This window comes from Protomyctophum parallelum (assembly GCF_964188405.1).
Source record: "Protomyctophum parallelum genome assembly, chromosome: 1".
Taxonomy (NCBI): domain Eukaryota; kingdom Metazoa; phylum Chordata; class Actinopteri; order Myctophiformes; family Myctophidae; genus Protomyctophum; species Protomyctophum parallelum.
The window spans coordinates 66,177,362-66,204,698 of record NC_139697.1 but is presented as its reverse complement, the minus strand read 5'-3'; the positions used below and the strand labels follow the sequence as shown (position 1 = coordinate 66,204,698).

General features: G+C 40.4%; 1 protein-coding gene across 1 annotated transcript; it reads right to left on the bottom strand.

Moving 5' to 3' along the window:
* Positions 1 to 2,016: 2,016 nt before the first annotated feature.
* Positions 2,017 to 27,337, bottom strand: abcg4a (ATP-binding cassette, sub-family G (WHITE), member 4a; the record flags this gene model as incomplete). Its single annotated transcript, XM_083765934.1, has 15 exons — positions 27,255 to 27,337; positions 18,943 to 19,189; positions 14,380 to 14,497; positions 13,973 to 14,105; positions 13,693 to 13,743; positions 13,134 to 13,279; positions 12,341 to 12,464; positions 11,605 to 11,719; positions 11,243 to 11,376; positions 7,368 to 7,466; positions 7,089 to 7,257; positions 6,543 to 6,643; positions 5,744 to 5,902; positions 4,423 to 4,541; positions 2,017 to 2,242 (listed from the first exon to the last, which is right to left on the bottom strand). The coding sequence occupies exons 2-15, from the start codon at positions 19,178 to 19,180 to the stop codon at positions 2,017 to 2,019; spliced, it is 1,932 nt and encodes a 643-aa protein (XP_083622060.1). The 5' UTR covers positions 19,181 to 19,189; positions 27,255 to 27,337.

Below are 27,337 nucleotides of genomic sequence, written 5' to 3'. Positions count from 1 at the left end.
TCATAGCAAGTCTATTGGAAATTAATATTTGCATTGCCCTGTGATAAGGAGAGGCTCTTCTAAACATTGCCAAGTTTGAGTGTGTGTCTGTGTGTTTTTCTTTGTCTGTATGTGCCAGCATGTATGTCTTGACATAAGGTGTGTGTGCAAACAATGAGCATTAAAGCACAATAAACTCCATTCCAGTTCAGAGGCACACAAACCGCCCAGCCAGCGTGTACATGTCTACATGTAGCATTGCTTTGGACAACACAGATCAGTTGGACTTGAGCAAAGCACAGCAGGAAACAAAAATGATTTTTTTTATCTCAGATGTCGAAGAGCAGTCTGCTAAAGAGTTATTAGAACAACAAGCAGAAACAAGCAGTTCAAAGACATGTGTCAAAATAATGACACCATTTACACAAACAGCACTCTATCATAGAATATTTATATTGCACGTTAACTAAAATAATGTTCTCTCCTTATGGCCGAGGCCAAAGACAACCCTCCGCCTTGGTCCGGAAAAAACAGTGCCATGCTTTTCACATTATGTTCTCCATGCTAGACCAACCCTGGCCTCCAACACTGATTAAAGCCTCACTTATACTTTGAAATATGATGGTATCACTTGTCGGAAAAAATAAATATATACAACTATACATTGGTATATTTAATTTTCGACAAGCAACACGTCATGCCTCATCAAAGTAAAGTTTTGCTTATGGCAGATACGGATGTGAAGTGTGAGGAGCCTAATTAGGAGCCAGTTAGCGTAGCTGCCCTACTTGAGAGGTGAATCCACGTACCTTTCCCATCTGAAGCACACTAATTGCAGTGGGATGTATTTCACAATTTCAAGGCATTATAAGCCTAAAGTTATTCTTGGTTGCATGCAGTGTTGCACACCGAAAATAGCAGATCTGCAAGATTTGCTATTTCCAACTAAGAATAAATAAGGCTTTAGAAGTGCAGGTCGCCTGCCAACATTGTCCTTTCTCGAGATGGGAATCAAAGTCCATCATCCTCTGACAGCCTATTGGTCAGTGATGACGTGTAATAATAATAAGAGTGATGGGGCTGGTAATAAGACCAACCCAACGGAGAATGATCCTCACTTGACAATCCACTCCTGACGTTTACTACTTCGTGACCACATTGACGCACCATTGCTGAGTCAGTGTATGTGATGTTGTTCACTTAAATGTTGATGAATGGGGTATCAGTGGTAGTCCAGTGTCTCTGAGTCTGGACCGTTGAAGAAAGATATTACAGGCAGGAGGATAATAAGCTACATACAGTAAGGATGATCCTGGCCTGGACAATTCTGTCCCATGATGATGATGATAGTCATCAATTTAATGGGGCTTCTCCATACCATGGCTACGTACTACAATATGTCTGCTCATAGTTGAGTTGCTGTGAATTCCCTCATCCAATAACTGTACATCTCAATTCCTCATAATAAGGAAACATGCTTTGTTGTTATGTAGGATATTCTGCTCATGTTTAGTGAATTTACACAGTATTCTTGTAGAGTAAAGGTGATATATATAAACACTCTGACCAAAAAATATATTGGAGGGCTAAGTATGGGCAGGTGAGGAAATCTATACTCCATCCATAATCGTGCCTAATCTCCCCCTTTCCTGACTAAAACCTTTCCAAATACAAAATCCAGCCATATATATCACCGCAAGTCCTCTGAATACCTGCAAATGAACACTGTAATGTGTAGTTCGGATAATGATGTCAGATTTTGGATGATTGTATTCATTATCAATTCTAGTCTTTATTCTAATTGGTGTGTGCGTGCGTGTGCATGTGTTTGTTTGTTTGTTTGTTTGTTTGTTTGTTTGTGTGTGTGTGTGTGTGTGCGCGCGTGCGTGTGTGTTTGTGTGTGTGTGTGTGTGTGTGAGGCAGCGCATGTGTGCGTGGAGACAGAGAGAAACTATATGCATTCTACTGTATCTCACCTTGCAGGAATATACTGTATGTGTGAAAGTTCATATCCCAGAATGGTTGTCTATGGACCTCTTAACGCTCTGATTTGACTTTGTATCGCAGGACCAGGAAAGTGGCTAACCTGAGGATCACAAAGAACGCCCCCAGCACCAGGAAGTCCACATACAGTTTAGCATCCTCCACGTCCAGAAGCTGCAGCACCTCCTCAGGCTTCTGGAACTTGCACACCATTGTTGGACACTCCAACTCAGAGCGGTTCATCCCATAGATGGACAGGATCACTCCCTCAAAGCCATATCTGGAAAGAGCCCAGGAAAGACAAAACATTTAATTTAGGTCATTGCTACAAACTGCAATTCTCTTCTTCTAGATCGTAATTAATGTCAACAGGGGATCGAGCAGTTGCTGTCTAAACGCTCAGTGCTCCCCAAAGAACTCAGATTGGCAACTCTGTATTGGCTTTTAAAACACAATAAAATACAGTATACCCTCGTACGGAGTGCGAGCGAGGGCTGGATGCAGGCCGGGCCTGTGACAAATATATCAATATATCTGATGTATATTGTGAGTCATGTCTTCTGCTCTTTTCCTGCCTTGCACTCAACTTGAAAAATGCTGTACTGTTGTAGTTATGTCAAGCTGTTTTTCTGTTTACCTTTGTGTCTGTGTGTTTTTGTTATGTTTTTAGTTTTTGTCTTCTGGGATTCATATTTATGTTAGATTTTTGTTCATTTATTCATTATTTGGTGGATTTTTTTTTTTTTAAATGCAGACATACAAGACAAAATGTGACAAACATACAGAGGGAACTAATATCTTGAAAGGACAGTTAGGATACAATCTTTGTTTTTTACAGAGTTTTTAATTCTGGAAGACCAGTGTAACGAAGGTTAGATCTCCAGCCCCCTGTACCCCAAATACGTAGGTTACAGTTGCATGTGGTGCACAAAAGAACAAGACTAGGTTTCCCCAAAGTCCACAGTAAAATCCTTAGTGTTACCTCTCAGAATGTACAAGTGTAACACTCTCTGAGTTACAAATGTATGTAGGGTACCTCCCAGACCTTAAAGAGGAGCCCACAGCTTAAATGAATGAATGCTTCTTTTCTTCACTAGTCGTTCGGGCCCTCACATTTGTGTTGCGTGCGTGCGTGCGTGCGTGCGTGCGTGCGTGCATGTGTCCGTGCATGCGTGCGTGTGCGCGCGTGCGCTGATCTCACAAACCACTGAATTGATCAGCATCTAATTTGTCGTGCCCACTGCCAGTAGTTTGCAGAATTACTTCCACTATTTTCCTTGATGACTGACTTCACAGAATGGCCACATGAAGTCATGAGATCCAAGTCAAGCCATTCCCATGTGTATACCAAGATGCACATGATATTTTTATTATGTAAAATACATTGTAACTTCTACATTGAAAAGTATATATATTTTTATTTTATTATCATTATTATATATTATCTATAAATTCCAGAAACCTGTCCCAAACATAACTCTGGCACTGTCAAATCAAATCAAAACTTAAAATGTGGACATGGAGTTGTGGAAAAAGTACTTTTCTTTTTTTTCCCATTATGTAAAAGTATCAATACTGTATATTTATAAGTTAACATACTTTACTTATACAAGTAAAAAATAATTGGCATCAACATGTATTTTAAGTACCAAAAGTACAAAGTACTCATTATGCAGAATGTGTAATTTCAAGTTTAAGTGAAAATTTTCTGAATATAGCAGATCTACAGTACAAGCTCACAATGCGTCACATTGCGACGCAATGTGAGTTTGTAGATCAGCTAATTTCAATTCAAAATCTACAAAGTAAGTTTTTAAATAATTGTAGTCGAGTAAAAGTACAATATGTACGTCTCAGATGTAGAGTACAAGTAAGTGTATTGGAAATTGAAAATACTCAAGTAAAGTACAAATGCCTCAAAAGGCCACTTCACCCCTTTTGCAACCAGATCTTATTTTAATGATGTTTGGGAGACAAGACACTTCCCTGGGGGTTTTATGTGGGTAATATGTGTTTTAGTCATTTTTGTATTTCAAAGTGTCTGTGATGTCATGGACACTGGTCTCACTGCTGGATTACTACAATTACCATAATGCTTTGCTGCACTCACCCCAAAGCGACGGCACATTCTGCGATCACTTATGACGTGTATCAATTCAATTCAAAGGGCTTTATTGGCATGGGAAAACATACGTTTACATTGCCAAAGCAAAAGTTGGAATGACCCCGAGCGGCCGGGGTATTGGGATTTGGCACTTTGAAATACTAAAATATCTAAAAACACATATTACCCACATAAAAACCCCAGGAAAGTGTTTCTTGTCTCCCAAACATCATTAAAATAAGATCTGGTTGCAAAAGGGGTGACGTGCCCTTTGAAACAGTACAAGTAAATGTAGGCCTACTTAATAGTTACTTTCCACCACTGAGGAGTGAGGACAAGCTTGATGCTACAGATACCTGACATAGGACACGTAGGAGCTCCACTGCAGGTACTTGGGAATGGTGTCAAAGTTCACAAAGAAGCCCGAGAACAGCAGCACCGGTATAGCTGTGACTGGACCCACAAAGGTTGCCACCTAGGAGACAAAAAACAGCTATGTTCACTGAACATATTAATTCATTGCTTTAAAGGGAAATGACTGGGTGCCCACTGGCCAAGTGGTCCAAGTGCATGCCACATATATGGTAGGCTCTGGCCTATATGTGACCCGAACACGTAGTTCATGACGACCTTTGCTGTGTCTTTCCCCTTCTCTCCCTCTCACTTTCCTATGTCTTTACTAACTATCAATAAAGGCAAAAAGCAAAAAAAACTACTCTTTAAAAAAACAAAGAAAAAGAAAATGACTGCAGGAATAAAGAAACCAACTTCCTGAATCCTGACTACTTTGTATTAGTTCCAATTGTTTCGACAGCTTTATAGCCCATTACCCCCATGTGCACTGCAGTTCCTGTGACTCCTCTCTGGAATATAGGCCTAACTAGTGTTATTTGCACAACTTGTAGTCTCCATTTCATTTCAAGCCACTTAATACTTCCACAACATTTAATCAAGAATCAAGTAATGGAGCGTGCTATGCACATGGGTCATCGCCGCCTGACAGTTTGGTCAGTGCGTTGTGTAACTAGGAGGAAGAGTATGTTCCTCCACATGCATTACATCTTCCCAGTGAAACTCTTTAGTCACTGTCGAGTCACATGAAAAGAAGCAGCTGTGATGGCACACATATATCAGAGGATACAAGTGGTTGGTTGTGCTCTACAACTGTAGATATTAGCAGTGATAAAGGGACTAGAATACATGGAGAATTGGGAATGGGCTCTATGCAGACACGACATTTTGGAAACAACTTGGGCCCCTTCCCTACTTCCTTCACGGGTGTTACCGCGGCGATGATACTAATGAATGCTCTGTTCCATTCTGGTCAAACAGAGTCAGGGTGCTGCTATTGCGCATGTTGGCTCACTGGAAACACTCTGCTACACCAGTGGGTCTGAAAGTGTCCTTGAGTGGGTTCCAAATGGCCCTGTACGGGTCGGTAACTCTGAGAGTTATTGGGGTCCTTGAAATGAAAACGTTTGAGAATCACTGTACACTAAATAGAACAGAGCCTTAATAGTATCATCGGTAATACCTGTGAAGGTGTACGAGTCCTCTATGTCACCAGGACCCGAGTTGCTAACTACTTGAACAGCAGCACAGAATAACCATTGTAGTTTTAAATCTTTTCAGTTAAATGTATTTGTTTAGACATGCTATGCTTGTATGGCTGCTAACCTGCAGGGAGGTGGATGCAGCTCCTATGAGTAGACCCAGAGACTGGGCTACGAGGGCTGTGGACGTGGACAGGGCCATGAACAGCAGGTAGCGACCTGCCTCTGGAGGCTGTTCTGTCATCCAATACACTATACTACAGTATATGATGGGACAAAGAATCTATGAAAGTTGAAGAGAGAAAAGTACATTAAATGTTTTAAGCCTGATTTATACTTGACCGTGACAAAGAATAGTAGAGCTACACTCTTCCGACATGTCGCATAGCAATACATTTTAAGCTTATAGGGCATAGCAGAGGCGTACAATGTCCGTTTCCGTCCTTCCAGATTCATTTTTCCAAAAGGAATGAATTTAAGCCTAGAATCAAGCTATCCAGGATCCTGGTGAATCATGACCATAAAACATAACTCTATGATATAGTATATTATTTAATAAATACCCTTTGTTTTGCAGTTGTCAATTTTCTTTTCACAGAATCAAATGTTTTATGCGGTCATGAATTCACCAGGATCCTGATTGGCTTGATTCTAGTCTTAATAATAATTGATGAAATCTCTATGGTAAAAGGGGCCCCCTTTTACCATAGCGATTTCATCAATTATTATTGACCCCCTTTAAGGGGGTCTGGAACAATATAACCAGAAAACGGCCACCACTGCTATACCCTATAGATTTTCAGCATGGGACACTGTTGTAGTAAGACAGTGTATGAAATTAGGCATAAGAGACAATAATTTAACATTATCCTTTGGAGCCACATCCCACGCTGCATTGCATTTTGATCCGCTTTAGAGATTACCTGGAATGGTATGTCAGCCATAGTCTTGGCCAGGTAGTAAGCCTTCAGACTGTACCAGTAATTAAGATGTTCCCTCATAAACACAGACATCTCCATAGGAACTGCATAACAACAGCAACATAAGAATACATTAGGATTCTCTGTCAAGTTAAAAGTGTAACATGACTCATTACATCCCCTTCATATACAGTATCTTACAGGTTGGGCATGAACAGTATCTTACAGTGGGTGTATGCATGGTATCTTATGCACCACCAGGGGTCGAAATGGACTCTTACGGGCCTATAACACTGAGTAATTATTATGTTGTTTACAGTGTAGATTGGGTTGAGGTAAAGAAAATTGTAACAAATGGAGGTCCGTGGCCTAATGCATATCAAACTGGGTAGGGGTCCTTGAAATTCAATAGGTTAAGAATCACTATCTTACAGGTTAGGACAGTGCATATGAACAGTATCTTACAGGTTAGGACAGTGAGTACAGTATATATATAACCAGTCTCTTACAGGTTAGGACAGTGAGTACAGTATATAACCAGTATCTTACAGGTTAGGACAGTGGGCATCAGGGCAGCAAACATGAGGAACAGCATGGAGAAGAAGAGGAATCCGGTGTTGTTGAACACTTTGCTGGCATCATTGCCGATGTTGAGATAAAGCAGACCGATCAAAACTCCAATGCACAGATGGGACATCACCCTGAGGTGGGTCAACACCTTTGAAAACACAACACACAACAGCACTAAATTTCTCTGAAAAATAGATACCGGTGATAAAAGACACACATATTGATTAATTTCAAGATAGATGAAGTTTAGTAATTTACCGTGTCTCTGCATATTATAATGAAGGTTCTTTGGAACAGAATGCAGAATTGTGTAAATGTACTGGTGGCAAAGCTATGTTTCTCAAGGGTTCCTGTGTCCTGTAGAGATAGAGAACAAATAATATTCACACACTGTGAAACCAGCAAAACCTTCCCTCATTTCTGTGTCAGTATTGTAAATGTAAAGATTTACCAAGTTTAATTATTTAATACAAATGTATAATATTAGCATTTGTCATATGAAGATATCACTGTTGTTTTCATGCAAATTTAAGTTAAGGATTGGCTCCATAAGGCCCCATTCTACTTTAAACAAAAGACTATGGGCCCTATTTTGGGGGAGGCTGAATGACGTTGGGCATCCAGAATAGGTGAACGGACAATTTCCGGATGTGAGGTCCCATGCTTTTCCACAACTTGAACGAATAGTTTATTTCGGTACTTACATTTTTAAAGACAGATTGTATTATAAGGTCAAGTTTAGCACCGAAAAGGTGTAGGCTGAAGCCAAAGCTTATTCCTACACTTTTTAAGAGTAACATTAGTTACTGACAAAACAAAAACCAAGTAAGAAAACAAAAACGAGAAAAACAAAAACAGAAAAACAAAAGAAAAACAGCAGAAGCAGAGAACACAACATTTTTTCTTCTTTTCGTTGTTTTACAAGATGTGACAGGCTAATTTAAGACAATAGGCCGAGAACAATCAGAGCTCCGCCCAAACGGGGAATGAAGTGATAATGATGAACAACAATAATAAAGATAATAATCATAATAGGAATTACATTGATCTAGACTATTCCAAAGGTCTACCCCTATTTTAGATACATCTTGCTTTTGTGTTGGTCCTTGCCCCTTTTTGTTTTAGTACACAAGTCCCCCTAAGGTTATACTGGGTCTCCCTGGTTTCGAACAGGTCCTGTATGGAGGTTGGTAGTAGTTTTTTATTTATTTTGAACATGAACATGCAGTGTTGAGGTTGACTATGTCTTCTAGTTTTAGTGTGTTTTTACAGATGAAGAGTGGATTTGTTGGTGCAAGATATTCAGTTTTATTAATGATTCTTATGGCCTTTTTTTGTAGCATATAAATTGGTTGCATTATTGTTTTGTAGGTGTTCCCCCATACCTCCACACAGTATGTTATATATGGGAGCATGAGGGAACAATAGAGTGTATACAGTGAGTCCTTGTTTACAAGGTCTCTTAATTTGTATAATATAGCTATTGTTGTATAATATAGCTATAGAAATCTTTGACTTTATGTGCACTACATGTGGTTTCCAATTTAGTTTGCTATCTATTATTACACCCAGGAATTTGTTTTCATATACTCGTTCAATTTCTATGTCATTAATTGTTAATTTAACTGAATTATCTATTGTTTTGTTACTAAAGATCATGTATTTCGTTTTACTAAGGTTCAAAGATAATTTGTTAATATCGAACCATATTTTGAGAGTTTCCAGGTCCCTTCTCACTGTACATATGAGCTGTGTTAGGTCTTTTCCTGAGCTATATAGACTAGTGTCATCTGCAAATAGTATGCACTTGAGCGATGTCAGTACTGCACATATGTCATTTATATATAGTATAAATAGTTTGGCACGTATTGTTTTCTTTCTTGCAGGTATGTTTTAAGCCACTCATTTGCTACTCCTCTTATGCCACTTCATGTGTTAGCGTCATGTCCACTCCAGGGGGTGCACTTATACATCGTGTGTGTGTGTGTGTGTGTGTGTGTGTGTGTGTGTGTGTGTGTGTGTGTGTGTGTGTGTGTGTGTGTGTGTGTGTGTGTGTGTGTGTGTGTGAGGGTGTGTGTGTGTGTGTGTGTGTGTGTGTGTGTGTGTGTGTGCCTGTGTGAGAGGTGCAGTAGGGTCATGTGTCACCAACAATTTTGGCATAAAGCTTCTGTTTGAGACAAAACATACGGAAACATTTCAACCATACTGTAGTCCATCTTGGACTTCAACAGTTTCCAAGACAAAACTGAGCTACTGCCACTCCTGGATGAACAGGTCTACGCATGTTGTAGATGTCCACTCCTTATGTGTACGTAGGTTAGTTTAGTTTAGTTGTTGGCGAATTATGAATTTATGAACTGAACTTTATAATGAGAAATACTTTTCATAGGACCGGTGCCAGATGTATTTATTTGTTTAATAAATTTCCTACCGAGATAATTTCACATCATGTGCTCTTGGCGGTCTATTTGAGGTGCCGGAAATTTGTTGTTGACTACTCTGCACCTCTGGCATAAGGACATATGACTTTACTCTTGGGGCCAAGGCTTTTCTTCCTTGACACTATGAAAATTACCAGAACACTAGTGTCGTGCTGAGCACAGTGCACTGCTTTTAAAGGTCATGAAAAGCAATCATTTAATTTGTCATGATCCAACACACCCACTGATAATATACTCAGACTAAAATAACAACTTTGCCACTGTGACAGGGACTCCGCCCTTCTCCAGTCAAGAAGATACTTATTTTCTGTCATTACACCATGCCTTTGACTGCACTTCATGAGTTTCACCTCACCAAAAGCCAGTGTGGGACACCAAAAGCATCATCTGGGGAGAATGAAGGTTCACAACAAATTACATGACGACAGAAAGTATTTGTTTTTAATATGTTGTGTTGGACTGACCCTAGAGCCTCACCGCTAGAATATTTCAATTCCTCGAAGAAAAGCTTGTATCAGAATTAATATATTTATTCTTAGATATAAAAATATGTGGTATATAACTATATATATTACTGTATAAAATATTTGTTTCCAAAATTAATCAAAAGTGCTAAATCATCATTATGGACATTTGCCATAAGTCTGTAAGAAAAGACAAAGTGTTGATAGTTACAATTTCTCTGATAGTTAATGCTTGTCATTGTAATTGAAGAGATCATAATTACTCCACATCTTACAACACTGTACTGGGCCTGCTAAACAGAACAGTGTTTTTTATGCACTATATTAATCTGGCACCTTCATACTATCAGACACCGAACCCCTTTCATTTTATTTTCCAGTCAGAACACTTAGGTCTTCCTCCACTTTCCTTTTAGATGTTTCCAAAGTATTTCACAAAAACAGTGGCGAGACAGCCTTCTGCTTTCAACGCCACTGAGTACACTAAGAATCTCTTGGTGGTTTGAAGAAGCTGAAACCCTGTCTTTTTTATCTGGTGTGGTTTATTTTTCCATTTTGGAGGACATGTGTAAGAGAAATACTCATAACAATGTAGCAAAATATGAAAAAGAGGACTGAGAAACAGAAAATGTGTAGAGAAGATTATGTCCCAGAAGAAAGGCCAAATAATAATTAAACTAAAAAGCCATCACCCATATGAGTGGTGGCATAGTGGAACTTTAGAGAACTTTATCACCTTCTCCACCGGGGACCGCTTCGGTAATTCTTTCCCACCTAATTTTGAACCAGTTTGTTTCGACTGAAATTAATTGGTTCAGAACCCTAAAAGTTGGTTCGGAACTGGAACCAAAAGAATAATAGTTTTTTCTTGCGCTAAACTGGGAACCAAAGTGGGTTTGTCACAATTCTACAGGTCTCCTGTAAACATGGTGAATTGGATGGAGCCCGCACACCATAGGTACTAGCAAGACGTTCTTTATTTAAATACTGACAACGTTTCGATCTGTTAGATCTTCATCAGGTCATGGATCAAGATCTAACAGATCGAAACGTTGTCAGTATTTAAATAAAGAACGTCTTGCTAGTACCTATGGTGTGCAGGCTCCATCCAATTCACTTAAGTTTCTTTTAGCCCAGCACCCAGCCTGTCGATGTGCGTATTCTACGTCTGCTCCTGTAAACATGGTGTCATAAATAGTTGCTGTGTCTGTGTCAGTATGTTACTCACGCTGTGAGTGAGATAAGATGATTCGCTTTTGTCACTAGAGTTCTTCTTTCCCTCCTCTGAGCACAGACCCCCCTGGACGGCCTCAAACAGCACAGGGTTCAAGTCCCCATACTCCCCCGATGCCACCTCAATGACTGCATGGGACACAAGAGGACAGAATATCAATCTATGGGCAATATAATGACAAGTGTGTAATTTCGGAAAAAATAGAGGGTCGCAATTGACAAGAACAGACAGACAGACAGACAGACAGACAGACAGACAGACAGACAGACACGCACACACGCACGCACGCACGCACGCACGCACGCACGCACGCACGCACGCACGCACGCATCCATGTCCAGGGCACCCAGACTTACTGAAGTCAGCAGGGTTGTGATAAGTGGGACAGTGGAGGCCCAGGTTCTTCAGATAAGGGATGAGGTAAGGGACGGTGCCCTTATATATGCACTGTCCCTGACTGAGGATGTACAGCTGTCGGGGGGTACAGTGCAGATACACAGTAACCAACTGAGCTCAGCATGCAAAGACAGACTCACTGTATAATGCATGAACACCTAACATAACATGTCTAGGAGAATCCATTGCATGTATAGTAATTCTGAACGCCATCATACGATGGTGGGTGTCCTGCGCGGAAAATAGCAGATGTAGCAGCTCATTGTGAACTTGGAGGTCTGCTATTTTCAGTGCACGGCACCAGTGTACAACAAAATATAAATCAGGATTAATGGAGAGCTATATCTGACTGATGCCAACAGGCAGAGTCCAAATATAGAGCATTAATTACATTATCATATATAGCAGTCGTTCCCAAGCCTTTTAGGCCATGACCCAAAAGAGAAATTTGATGTCTCCTCGGGACTTAAACTAGTGAAAATAGCAGATCTACAAGCTCAGAACAAGTCACTTCGTGCCACTTTGTGAGCTTCTAGATCGGCTATTTTCACTACTACTTAAACATTTGTTTTCTAATAAAAAAATCATTGAATCAGCTTTTAATTCATGAAAAATTGCTTTTGTTTAGAATGTTTTTTGAAAATATTTTGAAATAATAATAATTGAAAACAAATAGAAATACACAGTGCAAATGACCTTATCAAACATCTCAAACAGCTTGGCACTGGGCTGGTGGATGGTGCAGATGATTGTCCGTCCTCCCTGGGCCAGAGACTTCATGAGGGAAACCACCTGAAAACAGGATGCACTGTCCAGACCACTGACATGGGGACACAGGGCGGGGCAGCAGACAAACAAGTGGAGAGAGATGGACACGATTAGTTTGGATGTTAACCAACAGTTCCATTAAGACCCGAGGCCGATTCTACAAATGCCTTCTAAATCAGTATATAGTTCTCAAACCTTTCCGTGTCAAGGACCGCCAAAATGTATTTGGAAAATTCAAAAATGTTCAGAAATAGCAGATGTACAAGAAGTAAACCAATCAGAAGAATTTCAGAAGTAAACCAATGTTCCAGAATCTGAAAAACTGTTGCTATATAGCTAAAGTAAAAAATGACACAGATGCTTTCTTGGTTTTAATGGATTAAAGGGCAACTCCAGACTAAATAACATCACACCAGTGTGAAATGAGGGGCGCTCTTGTCATCGTACATTTTATGTTAGCAGACATTTGACATTGCTACATAAGGTTTATAGAAGGTTTATAGAAGGGGCTAGCACCCCTTAAAAAAGGAACACTTTTGAACAGTGGCAATTCTACAAAATAGACACCATGGCAAATTATTTGGGATCAATGTAAGTAGGAAAATTAACTCCAAATGGACCCACAAGGGTCCAAATGACATTAAGGTAAATGAACACTTTACTGTGGTAATTGTTGAGACCAAGTTATCTGCGCTAAAACACATTATCTCCTATAGTGTACCTGGTGGGCTCGTCAAAGAACATCACTGGAGGATTGTTGACCAGTTCCAGCGCAATTGCCAGTCTCTTACACTGACCGCCTGACAAGGAGATGGTCCGTGTCTGGGCACACTCCTGAAGTCCAAGAGCAGTCAGGATCTCATTCACCTGCGGCATGGTGAGAGGTAGGATTGTGAGACACGTGTACAGTATAATACAAGCAGAAGACGCGTGGTGCTTCGAGATGCAGCCAGGATCAGCTTGCCTAGCATCCCGGGGTTATTGCACTGATAACACGTCGCTTCGCAATATGTCGATCAGTGCATTCAGGTTTCAGTCCCGGGCATTCCGTGGGTGAAATAGTCTCCCCTATCACTTGCCCTCCCTCTCCTCCCCTCTCTCTCTCTCTCTCTCTCTCTCTCTCTTTGTTTCTCTCGCTGATCAAGCTCTGGTATGACTATAGTTACAATTCAAAGCAGATGAACTAGAACTGGCATTTACTGTTAATATTTATTAACATTTTGTAATACAACTTTTGTCAAACTAATTAATTAATTAATTAATTAATTAATCAAACTTACAAGTTCTTTTTTCACCAACATGCTCTCATTCAGTTTCAGATTGGCAGAGACCTGGAAGAAGGATATGATTTAGCATAGGATCTTGAAGTTATGGATGATCATTGAACATTGAATTTAACCACTTAAGCCCTATATACTTTGTCGAAAATAGATAACCTGCAAACTCACAGTGTTATAAGCTCACAATGCATTGCATCATGACACATGAGCCTGTAGATCTGCTATTTTAGCTTTTTTCTGGCTATGACGACATGGTAGTGGTAAATTTAAGTGGCCTCACCATCATGGCCTCCCGTGCTGTGAGGTTTGGCAGCAGCATGTCATCCTGCATAATGTAACAGGACATCTTCCTGAAGGTCCTTAGATCTCGTGGTCGGCCGTTCACGAAGATCTGTCCCTTCATCCCTGTCTCCCTTTGTCCAAATAGACCGGCCCGACAGACCACAGCAAAATGACATATCCATCATCTTGCACATTTGTGAAAACAAAAACTGAGAGAGTAACAGTAACCCACGTAACGGCAGGCCTTGGTTGACAAAATGATAATACATGAACAACAATGGATCCTCTATATTTCATCAAATGATGATTTTCTTTTCCCCTTCTTTAAAAAAAAAATATATGTTTAATAAATAATAACTCCCTTCATAAATATTGAAGTAATGGCACCAATCAATGCAGTCTCACCTGTACCCAGCCAGGATGTTCATCAGAGTGGACTTCCCTGCTCCAGAGGGTCCCATGATGCCAATCAGCTCTTTGCTGTTGAACCTTCCTGACAGACATTTGAGCAGGGCTTTGTAACCTGAGGAGGGGGAAATCTCAGCTATTCACTATGTCATAAACAATTACTATGTAAACATAAAGCCAGAGTAGCATTTTGTTGTACAATACGCGGGACCAGACTAACTTACTCATATTCTAAAATATATCCTCAAGAGTCAAATTGATTTGCTGACATGGGATCAGCAATTGTTTGTGGTTGTTGTTGGAAACACAGCCTCTCCAGAGAATGAATTTGCTGCACTTAGGAGGATTTGGCAGCTTTAAGGGAAGTCTCTCAAGTCTGTCAAGTTTCTGATGAAACTTGGATGGAACTCAAAAACACCATCATTAATCAGGATTCTTTTAATAGTAGTAGAGAGATAAACTACCATTCTGATTGGATGGGTTTTGGACTGTATGCCCTACTGCCAATGTTGCGATCAGATAAACGTCAGAGCGACGGAAACAATAGCGGGGTGGTGCATACTCTATGACACAGCAGGATGTTTACTGCATGATACTGGCGGTAGCAGCGGAGCATAAGAAAGGTGGTGAGTGATGTCAGAGCAGGTCTAACTGTAACTGTTGACTGCGCCTCTATCCTGGAGCAGACAATGGCTGCGATATAGCAGATCTACACGTTCACAACACGTCACAACAACTTTCTTTGTGGTTTTATCCTCTTAGCAAATGTTGTATTGACCTGTACTTTCCTTGAACTGTACTGTACACATTCTGCAATCTGTTAATACAATTTCCAATCAATCAATCAATCAATCAAATGATGCTATTGCTAAATGAAAAGCGGTGCTATTGTCAGTGTGAGACCCCAATGTATAAGTATAAGGATGGGTTTTCAATTGAATATCAATTTTAACAACACTGCCATTTTTCATGTTTTGTTGTTTGTCTGGTGGTGGTGGTGCAGCGAGGGGTTCAATAACCTTGTAGAGGCTACTACAACCATGAGTCCTGTCCTGATGAAATGATGAATGGATTATACTATGGCGATATGGATTATATAGGATACTAGAGGTTGTGGCCGATACACGGCCATCACATGTTATGGTTATGTCTGAGTCAGAGTGATGTGGCCGTAGTCCTGCCTATATATGGGCGTCTTGGGTTTGTTTATCATGGTTATGTCTGAGTCTGAGTGATATCAGAGGTCTGCTGGCTGTGTATGGATATATACAGATTGTGGATAAAGTATATTAGTTATATTATTAATATAGATTATGTGGATGATATAAAACATTCCCCACAGTCAGACTACATCAGTTTGGCCATGTGATATAGAGGAGGGTCCGCTGAGTGTTAAGTGTTGAGGGCTATAGTGCTTAGCTGCCCATATCCTAAATCTCTTCACTCTAGCAGTCTAGCACCGTCTGCCAGGGTTCCTCTTCCTCTCTCAGGTTGTATAATTAGGTGTCCCAGTAGATTTGACGGCCCCTTCTAACCCTCACACTATCAGGCAAAGCAGTCTAATGGCGGCGCCCCTCCTCCTCTGCGCTGCTATCGCATCCATCAGAAAGGGCTTCCAGTCAGACACACAGCAGAGCAAAGCCCTGTCAGAGAAACTAGTCGTGCCTTGGTGTGTGCTGCATACAGATGATCTGTCCCAGTGCTTTCCGACCGTCGCACATGCAGATTGTCGTATTTGTGCATGACCGCGGCGCTGGTCTCAGGGAGACCCGGACATCACCATGGCACCTGTACCATCTTATGGTAATTCATGGGGTGAGACGACATGAAATCCTGTTTTTTTCCCAGCTACATTTTGTAAATTGAGTAGCTCAACTTGGTGAGTTAACAGTGGTTTCACAACAGCATTTATTTGGTTTCTCTTAACTTTTTGTTCTTGCCAAATGTAACCATACTGTCAAATTTGTCAATATGAGATTCATCACTGTTAACTGCTTATGCATATATTTTGTATTGATACTAAATCCACATGAATTAATGTTCATAAACATTCTACGGAAATGAATTAATGATGTATATCTAAACGTCAATCTCCGTATTATTGAGAGTAGCTGGCACTGCAGCCAACAGTAAATAACAAAATGCTGACCTGCAAGAAGACGCACGCACGCACGCACGCACGCACGCACACACACACACACACACACACACACACACACACACACACACACACACACACACACACACACACACACACACACACACACACACACACACACACACACACACACACACACACACACACACACACACACACACACACACACACACACACACACACACACACACACACAAACTCTCTCTCTCTCACCTCACTCTCCTTTTCATGGCTTGTGTTACACTACCAAGTAAACTCCCCTGGGAGGAGAATACCCTCAACATCAAAGGAGGCCATGGTGACTTAATAATGACAGGGATAAATGGCTGCCCTCCCCAGGAAGAGGCTATAAAAAGAGACGAAGAGATGGGGGGCTGCTCATATCTCCTATAACCTTCCTGAGCCCATTCCACCATCAGTCTTTTTTTCCATTTCTTTCATTACAAGAAATGTCTCTGCTGTCTGTCTTCAACTGCACAGTACCTGCCGTCGTGTTCTTTTATGAAATCCTACTTACATAATTTGGTGCAATAGTCCTCTCTATTTTGAAATTAGTACTCTTGAGGTGTGTGTCTCCACTCTCTCTCCCATCAATAACACCACAACACAGTACCACAATGAGGTGTGTGTTTCCACTCTCTCTCCCATCAATAACACCACAACACAGTACCACAATGCTCAATTCTCTGTCAGCTACAGCTTCATGTCCTGGCATCAGTTTAGTTTGATAAAAGCAGGATGAGAGAGTGTACTGTATACTGCTTCCTAACATCGGACAGAAACACAAACAAGCGCATCAGAACACACAACGTTGAGATCCGAAGAGGAAGACCATGAGTGAAGGAAAAATCACACTCGTGTGAAGTGAGGGGTGCTCTTATCATCATACATTGTCACATTCTGTGCTCAGCCAATCAAATCATCACATTCTGTGGTATAAACACACAAAGCTGTGCATAGGAAAATAAAAATCACACCATGTGAAGTGAGGGGCACTAATATATTAAAGTCTAACTCATGTTGATTAGGTGATGTAAAACAAACGGTGCCAACACAAACATTAAACGCCATTAACAATAAAGAGACAATATAACGTAATGAGGCACATTATGACGTACATTTTCCCTTCATTGTCAATGGCGTTTACAAAATAAACATTGAACTAAAGACAAACATTAAACCTGTATAGGAGGGGATAGCGCCCCTCAAAGAACAGACCCTGGTAGAGGAAGAGGAGGGTTAACTGGGGTACGTGCAGTGTGTTGAAGGTGACCTAGAGACGGTTATAGTCTGCTGCTGATGGTGGTGCTGGGGGGGGGGGGGGGGGGGGCAGTCAGATTGTAAATAGCCTGGACAAATTGACAAGCTACCTTCCTTAAGAGAACTCTCTCATTAAAACCTAGTGAGTTCCACTTCACACGCCATCAGACAAATAAGCTTAGGCAGATATCCTGCTGAGATGGAATAAACAACAAGGGAGAATCACTGATTGATTTGGACCAGAGCTCAGAGGAAACACAATGCTTCAGTACCAACAAAGTCTGTTTATCGACCAGTGCGCAGAAACGTCCTGCCGTGTTGGCTTTCCAGCCTAGCTTACGGCTTATCCCCAATTCACGTGTCATCTCCACTGACTGACTGAGGTTTCACAATGGGTCAACAAATAACTTGTTTGGCCCTCAAAATACAAGCTAATATCAGACAAGATTGACATTAATATGAGACAAAAATGGTGAGCATCACATTATACACCCTTTCAAAAGGTTACACCGGAGAGCGAAAATATATATTTTTCAAGTGCCACTTCCCTTCCCTCTAAACACATACAAGATAAGCAAAATAGCCAAATATTATGGTATACAATAGGTAGTTCAACTTGGAGTGATACCATTACCATGAATAAGATTGGTGAGTTTAAGATGCCATTTATATTGCATGAGTACGGTAGATGATCGATCACAGGGCCTTCTTGTACCATATAACCGATTGTCAGAGAACACAAAGAAAAGGGCAGGAAGCTCTGTGCCAGCCTGTGAATGTAAATTATTTACTAGCCTATGTCTAAACTCTGCTGAGTACAGCAAAGCTACAGCCAACAACAACATGGTGGAAGTCTGACTCTGAGAACAGGTGTGTGTGTGTGTGTGTGCGTGTGTGCGTGCAGACACGCGTGTGCGTCTGTGCCTGTGCCTGTGCGTGTGTGCATGTGTGAGAGTGTGTGTAAATAGAGCACGAAATGAATTAAATGTATACGAATTTATAACTCCCTCTAGAGAGAGGGAGAGAGGATAGGACTTAACAGGACATAATTTCGTCTTCAATTTCTGCTCAGACATATTGTCCATCATTCGTGACGCTTGCCTGATCCCACACTGTTTTTGTTAAAGCTGAACATGTATTACCACTTCTCCGCCAGCAGGGACCCTCACGGATGGTGTAGGAGAGCTCGGTGAATTCCAGGTCCACAGCCCTGCGGCGGGGAAGGTGGTTGAAGCGCTGGGCCTCGGTGATGTGGTTCTCCACTTTCTTCAGGTGGGTCAGCAGGGACGCCTCCTGAGGTGTGCCAGGGAGTTTGGTCTCTTCCATGGGGATGCTGACAGTGACACTGACAGGCCCCGGCTCCAGCGTCCTCTCAGCCATGCTGAAAGGCTGGAAAGGAGAACAGAATTTGTTATTTTAAATTGACATATGGATCATCTTGATCAGAATCTTGATTTCTCTGCTGTCGGGAAGAAACCACTCCAAAATGTAAATCTTTCAGAAAATGAAAAATATAAAATGTTCAGGAAATGAAGAAAACCTTATATTTTGAGAACAAAGCAATACTGCCTCATTAAAGTTGGTGTTGTGACCGTTATTGCCAATTATGCATGATAGGGGGAAAGTGGTGGAGTTAGCTGTTTTAGCAGACAGTTTGAGGGTCCAATGGAGTTAAGAGGTTTTGTCTGAAGCGCTTTTTAATACTTTTCATTGGTTCAATATTCAAATATGGAGTTAGGAGGTTCCTCCCGACAGCAACGATTTCTAAAGAAGGTTGCACATCTGTCTCCACCCTGGACTCAGAAACAAAGACATTGTAAAAGCATTTCCCTTACTGTGCCATCCACTTATTCCAATCTTCATTCCAGTGTCAATTCCAATGTTTACCCTTAAAAACTCAAACTTTGTTGTGTTACACTTACGCAGCACTTTATACTGTAGGTACATCATTCTCAATCTTCTAAGCTAAAGAACTCGGAAATAAAATGTGAACATTTTAACAACATTTCGCCCAACTAAGTAGCTGCTGTATTCGAAAATATAGACAATGGTTAGTAGGTCGCTGATTGGTTGATTAGGTAGTTGAGTGGATGACACTTTGGGAATACTAAATTATCCTTTCATCACAAGAGCATGAACTCCACCATACGCATGATGACATTGTTGCTCCAGCAAAGGCTTGTGATGCAAATGATGTTAAAATGATTGCAGACATCCTGTTAAAGCCAGGTGCTGGACATGATCTGATTACAGACGTTACTGGACTGGCTGGATGAAGGGAATGAGATTCCGGGTGTGAGGAGTAGGGATCTGGTTTCAGCCTTGCAGCAGTTATAGTGCTGATTCACAATACAGTGTACAAGTGCTGTCTGAATAGTGTGCTCCACTATGTAGGGTAGTGGTGCCGTTTGAATATTCTGCTCCATCAAGTACTATAGCTAGTGATTCTGATTACGTGAAGCCTACTGAATTAAAAAATGGTTTTGTGTTGAAAATATTGCACAGTACAAGAGAAAAACATTATTAGACCTGGAACGTTACGTCGCCAAGACATTGGCAGACAAGGTATTGGCGACTGAAATGTTGCATCTAATAGCTATAGATAGTTTGATCTTGTACTGTACAAGCAGTCAGGCAGTGGGTGCTTGCTTTCATTGATTTTGTTTTATCACTGTGTGCTTAACCTACACATCTGTCACAAAGACGTTAAAAGTATTGAAAATTAGCAAAATGACTGATAAGAACATAGTAGCCTATTAGTGGAAGATAACAGAACACTTAAGTACATACCGGTAGTCACTTTTGAATACAAATTATTGTGATTTTAGGCATGTTGAAAAATTGTTCCCAATATTCCATTATTTCACCGGGTTATTGCCCTACAATACTATAAATAATGTGTTATTCTGTCCAACATTTGTGGGTAGTCACTTTTTTGTCAGTTTTTAGTCATATCAGTATGAACAATATGAATTAACGTTTTTGCTACAATGTGTTTTATAACTATTCATGTTCTTTCCGATTCTCTGCACACTATGCACAAGTGTTCTCCAGGTCACCCAGTCACCACTTCCTTGTGGAAGGAGGACTCTGGAACTGCCCAACAGTCCAGAAAGAGGAATTCATTTCAGTCTACACCTCATTCCAGTCTCTGCAATTCCACACTCCCAAAAGACTCTCACACACTGCTATGTGCTTCTGTTGTGCCCATGCTTCTGTTCTTGCTTAAATGTAAGTCGCTCTGGATTAAGAGCGTCTGCTAAATGCCTAAATTGTAAATTGTAAATTGATGTGCTGCCCTCTCAGAACCCTACAACTTCATGCTCTCTCCCAGGCTTTCTGGCCCAGGTGGACCATATCCCAAGTGAATGTCTGTATGCCTTTCTCATCTTTCATTTTTCACACATGAACTTCATACTTTTCTCAATTACAATTCAATTCCTCTTTCTATTATTGTGCTCTATTGTCCCGCAAGTCAACTTGGCGATTTCCTTGGAGAGCAGGTTAATCTTATCAGCCTCTTCCCTGGAGATGAGTCTGACACTCCTCTCATTAGGGGACTTCCACCTACCAGCAGACTTCATGCTACCACTCTTCTATCCTCATTCAACCTCCCGTAATGTATTGGACCTATAGTTCTCTAGTCTAGACACTGCTCCGCCTCTATCCTTTCTGTTACTCCCCTTCATGTCTCTGAACACTACTTTATAACATCTCTCTCTCTCTCTCTCTCTCTCTCTCTCTCCATTTTCCCATCTAGACCTATCCAACCTCTGTCCATTCTGTCATCATGGGTGGAACATGAGCTCTCTTTTCTTCCCCTGATTTCATGCCCTCCCTCTCAACAGACTGCAACTCCTCATTCCTCTACACTACATCTGTCTTTAACGTCACTGCCCTCTCTCCTCCAAGCATGCGTCTGCCAGCTCCTTGGTTATCTGAAACCCTCAGAGCTGAGCGAACATGTCTCAGAGCAGCTGAAAGAAGAGGCTCTAAACTGACTGACCAATCAGATGAACTCTCCCATGCAAGCATTCCTCTTTGCCTTCAACAAAGCCATAGCTAAGAAAATCATCAGCACCTAGCTCAATGGAGGTGAAAAACATTAAAAAAGTAGTCTGCTGTTTAGGATGGGCTTGGTGGAAGACAAACGGTGTTGGAAATGTAAAGGGGAAGATGGTACATTTTTACATGCCTTTTGGGAATGTCCTGTGGTTGTGCCTTTCTGGAAAGAGGTACTGGGGGAACTTGGAGACTGGATGGGGCTAATACTACCAGAATGCCCAAGGTTGTCTCTTGGGAGATCGCACGGTGCTGCCACAGGGGGTCACCAAGGAACAACATGCATTGGTGACTGCAGGCCTTATTACTGCAGCTAGGTTGATACTGAGAAACTGGAAGAGCTCTGCTACGCCAGAGATCACAGACTGGACCCAACTTATGACTGAAACGGCATCCTTTGAATACTCAATTGTCAGGAGAAATAACGTCAAAGGGAAGTTCCATGAGATATGGGACTATTGTTTTTGTATATCAAAGGTTTGTTGTAACATTTTGTATTTGTACATTACATTTGATATAACCACGAGTGTCAACAACAGAGTGTGAGTGTGGAGGGGTGTTGTCCAGGGGTTTTCTTTTTTTTGACTGCTAGGTGTGTTTTGTTTGTTTGTTTTTTCTTGTCTTTTTCTTGTGTGTAAGTCATGTGGATTTTGTATGCTTTATGTAAAATCATTAAAAAACTTTGATGACAAAAAAAAGTAGTCTGGTGCTTCAAAGATCAAAGGGACTAAAATGTTGAAGAAAAGGTGACGATCCGAGAACTAAAAAAAGTAAAAAATGAGGAGAGGGACAGGGTAGGGACAGGGTTAAAACTCCAATCAGATTAACTCTCCCATGCATTCATTCCTCTTTGCCTTCAACAAAGCCATAGCTAAGTTCTCTTCTATTTTTGTTCATTCCAATATGCCTCTATAGCCCATCACTGATGACATCCATCCCTTTCTGCTGAAGCGATATCGTCGCTGTCCGTCAGAAACCAGCAAACTCATTGGTTGAGTTGGTAAAAAAATATTGAAGCAATGAAAAGCATTAAAAGGTGGTTCTGACAAAACCAGCTAACTCAATGGGATCCTCAAACTGTCAACCATACTGGATAACTCCACCCCCTCTTCCCCTCTCATGCAAGTAATTGACAATATATAAATTCACAATAGCAACTTTGATGAGGCAGTATTTCTTTGGTTTAAAATATAAGGTTTTCTTCATTTCCTCAAAGTTTAATATTTTTCATTTCCTGAAAAATGAACATTTTGGAGCCATCGACACCAGAGATATGGGATGTATTTTGCGTGTCTTAAGTACCAGGTCTTATTCCCTAACTTGAGTAAACTAAATACCTGGAGGCGTGATCAATGCTCTTTGGCCACTCAGAATAGCCAAATGGCATTGATCACGCCTCCAGGTCTTTAGTTTACTCAAGTTAGGGAATAAGACCTGGTACTTAAGACACGCAAAATACAGCCCACAATATCAGAAGCTCTTCCTCCTATCTTTCCCGACCCCTCCTTGATCTTCCAGACCGTTACCCTGATCCACTCATAACCACATCATTAACACATCAGGCTGCATCCCATCTGCCTTCAAGTCAGATAGAGTTACAACTCTCCTCAAGAAACCTTCTCCGACACCCCTCCGACATCAAGAACGTTCCATCTCTCACAGAACAAGCTTTTGGATCGTAAGTCTGTATAAAATACAAGCCTCAGTCAGTCATCTCCAGACTATTGCAACTCTCTACTTGCTGGTCTGCCGGCATGCTCACTCAAACCCCTAACAATAAGAAATCCAGTGGTGTTAGTGTTAAGTAAAAGTACATTTACTTAAGTACTGTACTTAAGTACAAGTTTGAGTTATTTGTACTACCAAATATTGTACTTTTACTCCACTACATTTATTTGAAAACTTGAGTTACTAGTTACTTTGTAGATTTTGATTATTATTACAAAACATACATGAACCACTTCAGCCCTTCTTCTACTTCTTGTGCTACTTTTTGTTGTCTATTTTTAGTCATAAACAGTCTAGATGTATGTTGTCGGTTTGCTTGTCCACAAATAACATGTTATGTAGATAATAGCATATTGATTCGACATGCTAGGTTTGATGGTTACCTGGTTTATATTTACTGTGTAGCACTTATGTAACTCTTTACTTGACCGTTTCCCCCTGTGGTTTGTTTAGGGTTCACGTCATCCATCTTTGGATGAGAGGGTATGCTAAATGTTTAAATCACTTTTACCATAAATGATAGCTCACATTTTACTCACTATGTACCTGAAAATAAAACTCAATCGAGTAAAAGAAGGAATCAACTAAATAAATACTTAGGTAAAAAAAAGAAACTCGTTAAATTGAAATAAAAATCTACATTTTCATTCTAGGAAGTTTGGGGTAACACGTGTACCACAATCACTTTTATAATGCATTATAGTATGAATATTAAGTCACTATAAGCAGCAATTTAATGTCTATGAATAGAATACACAGGGCCATAATGGAAACTCACAGATAAAAATGTCTGTGAGTTTCCCAACACATTATTACATGCTTTGTGTTATAATTGTGAATCTCTATGTACCATTTCAGCAACTATCATTATACAGTGTTAAGCAGATTATAATGGATTCTATGTTTGTTTATAATGCATTATTATATATGGGCTTCATAGAAAGCATTTGTATTGAGCACATAAGGATTGTGCAAAGACCTTAATAGGTCATACTAAGAAGATATGGATGAGCCATGATGTTGGACACACCCATGGCATCTATAACAATCATTAAAATATCAGCCAGGTCCAGATTACAATTTCTAGGATGACTTTTGAATGATCACATTGTTGTCATTATAATTTTCTTATTTCATTCAAAAAAGAAATATACATGCATTGTGGTTATATATATATATTGTTATTTTGTATTATTATCTTATTTGACTGTTTTACCTGAAGGTTTCAAAATAAAGATAATCAAATCAAACAATATTTTAGAACCAAAGATGTGTGCGTGTGTGTGTGGTATATTAGGCTATGCCTTTGAATGTGTGATGCTCTTACGGGCGGCTGCAATTCGAAACTGACCCCCTGAAAAAAAAAAATCCTCCCCTCACACATAATATTTCTATGCTGTACACGTTTTCCCATATTTCTAACAGTGTATATGATGATTTCATTTTTTTTTGCATAAATTGTATATTCTTTATTGTATGTCTTTAAATGTTCTGATGAATTGAAAATGGAGTTAAGAAGTATTTTTCTGGTTTCATCCTGGTTTAAATAATCATTATACCAGCCAGCTTCCCACTATCACTACATTATGGTCCTGGACTATCTTAATCACTTACACATATACTGCACAAGCCACTTTAATGGTCATTATTCACTGAAATTGTCCACGATTCAACATTAATCATCTCCCTTTTAATTTATATAGTTTTAAATCATAAGTCCCATGCAGACTCCCCATTGCACACTTATAGTTTGTTTTGTATTATTATTAATCTTAGATAAGGTGGGTAATAGTAAGAATCGCAATGACTTCTTCTACAGATGGCTAACAAAACTCTCTCACCCACAATACCCAGTGCTGGTTTGACCGAATCATTACACTAAGGGCCTCAGCCAAGACATAGACCAGACTGTATTAGTGGCAACTGATTTTCAATTTGATAACAAATGATGCTTCTGTAACAATGAAAAGATTTACATTCCCAATGTAATTTCTAGCAATGAATATAAAATAATTGAGTCTCCTTTATATTGTTAAACTTGAACACTTACCTGCCTAGTGCCTACCTATATGGTAGTGTAAATATTTTCATCCGCTGTGGGAAAGAATCTAAGAAATCGATTTTAAAATAGAATCAAGGCTTTTTATTCTTCTCTATATAGTGGGAAAGAGTCTGCACTCTGAGCTTTTAAATTATAGTCATGGGTATTTATTCTCGTCCATGGGGGCAAAGTCTATAGGGAGATTTTGAAGAGGAATCAGTGTTTGTCACTGCATGACTAATTAAATTGGCATCCTGTAGCCTACACAAGATGTAACAATAAAGTACAACCTTGAAATTCAGAATAGTGAGGTGTGCATGGTACAAAGACCCAGAAACACTGTAAATAGTCTTCATATTCAGCAAAGGCCTACCATTAATGGATGAAAACATTGGACAATCCACTAGTTGCCAGCATGTAACAAATCCATTTCAGTAATGACAAAAGCAGTATTGTATAGTACTCTAAACCTTTATATGGTGCCGTGCCATGGCGTATATACTGTATGTGTAATGGAATATCCTCATGTGAGTGAAGGGAGAGAGCAGAAAACTGACCGTGCTTTTTATTGATCATCCTGCCATTAGTGAATTTCCATTACTAGCTTGCATATCTTTGCTGTCGGGCAGAAACCTTGTATCTCTCCATATTTCAACTTTTTACCGGTATGTTCTTGGGGGGAGGGTAATTTAATATTTGTCACAGTGTCACACAGAAGTAGGGGGAAATAGACGATTTATGAGCTCACAACGCAGCTCATAGACCTGCATCACATGTTGTGAGCCTTTTAGATCTGGATTTTGGGGGATATTTTTGGCATATTTTTACATAAAAATGAAAGTGGTTAAGTGTCTTTGGGTTTTAGAAATATTGAACCAATGAAAGTATTAAGCATGTGACTAAATAGTAAAACTACATCAGATCCATTGTAACACAGGCTCTTTTTATTTCCTGAAAAGTATAACGGTTTTGGACATATGAGGTTTCCAAATTCCAACCAACAGTGACGATACAAGCTCTGTAGAACACTGTCAGACTTTAATGGCCTCTCACTTAAATGAAAACCACCGCGATCTGTGCGTGTGCTGGCCCAAGGCAAGGGCATGTGAGCAGACACAGCTGTGGTGTAGTCAGATATGCGATTAAATATAAGGCCCGTGAATGCATCAACGATGGCACTGTATAGTATACGCATGAAAGCATGCACTGTACACAACCGTACAGTATTAGTATAATGGCATTATCGTATGTTGCTTGGTGAGAGCTTCTCAAAAGCACCTGTTAGGCTGCTGTATCTCAAAAACATCAAAGCAATCTCAAATTCTATCACTGTGACTGCATGGGCCATTACAGTAGGCTACTAGCCATAAGCAAGTGGGGAAATTATATTTCACAAAGTGCAGTGGTAATACATAACATACATGAGGCATGGAGGGAGCAGTATATCTCTGTCTGTCCATATATCCCTCCCTCCCCCTCACCACACACACACACACACACACACACACACACACACACACACACACACACACACACACACACACAGGCGGGCCTACATTCGCGCGCGCACACGAATTTCTATTTTCCTGTAGGCATGCATGAACACACTGAACATACACGTACTTGTTCTTGCGTGATGAAATGACCAGGTGAGTAGTGCCCCCTGCGGCTGTCTTTTCCCGGGCAGCAGGAGCACCAGTGCTCGG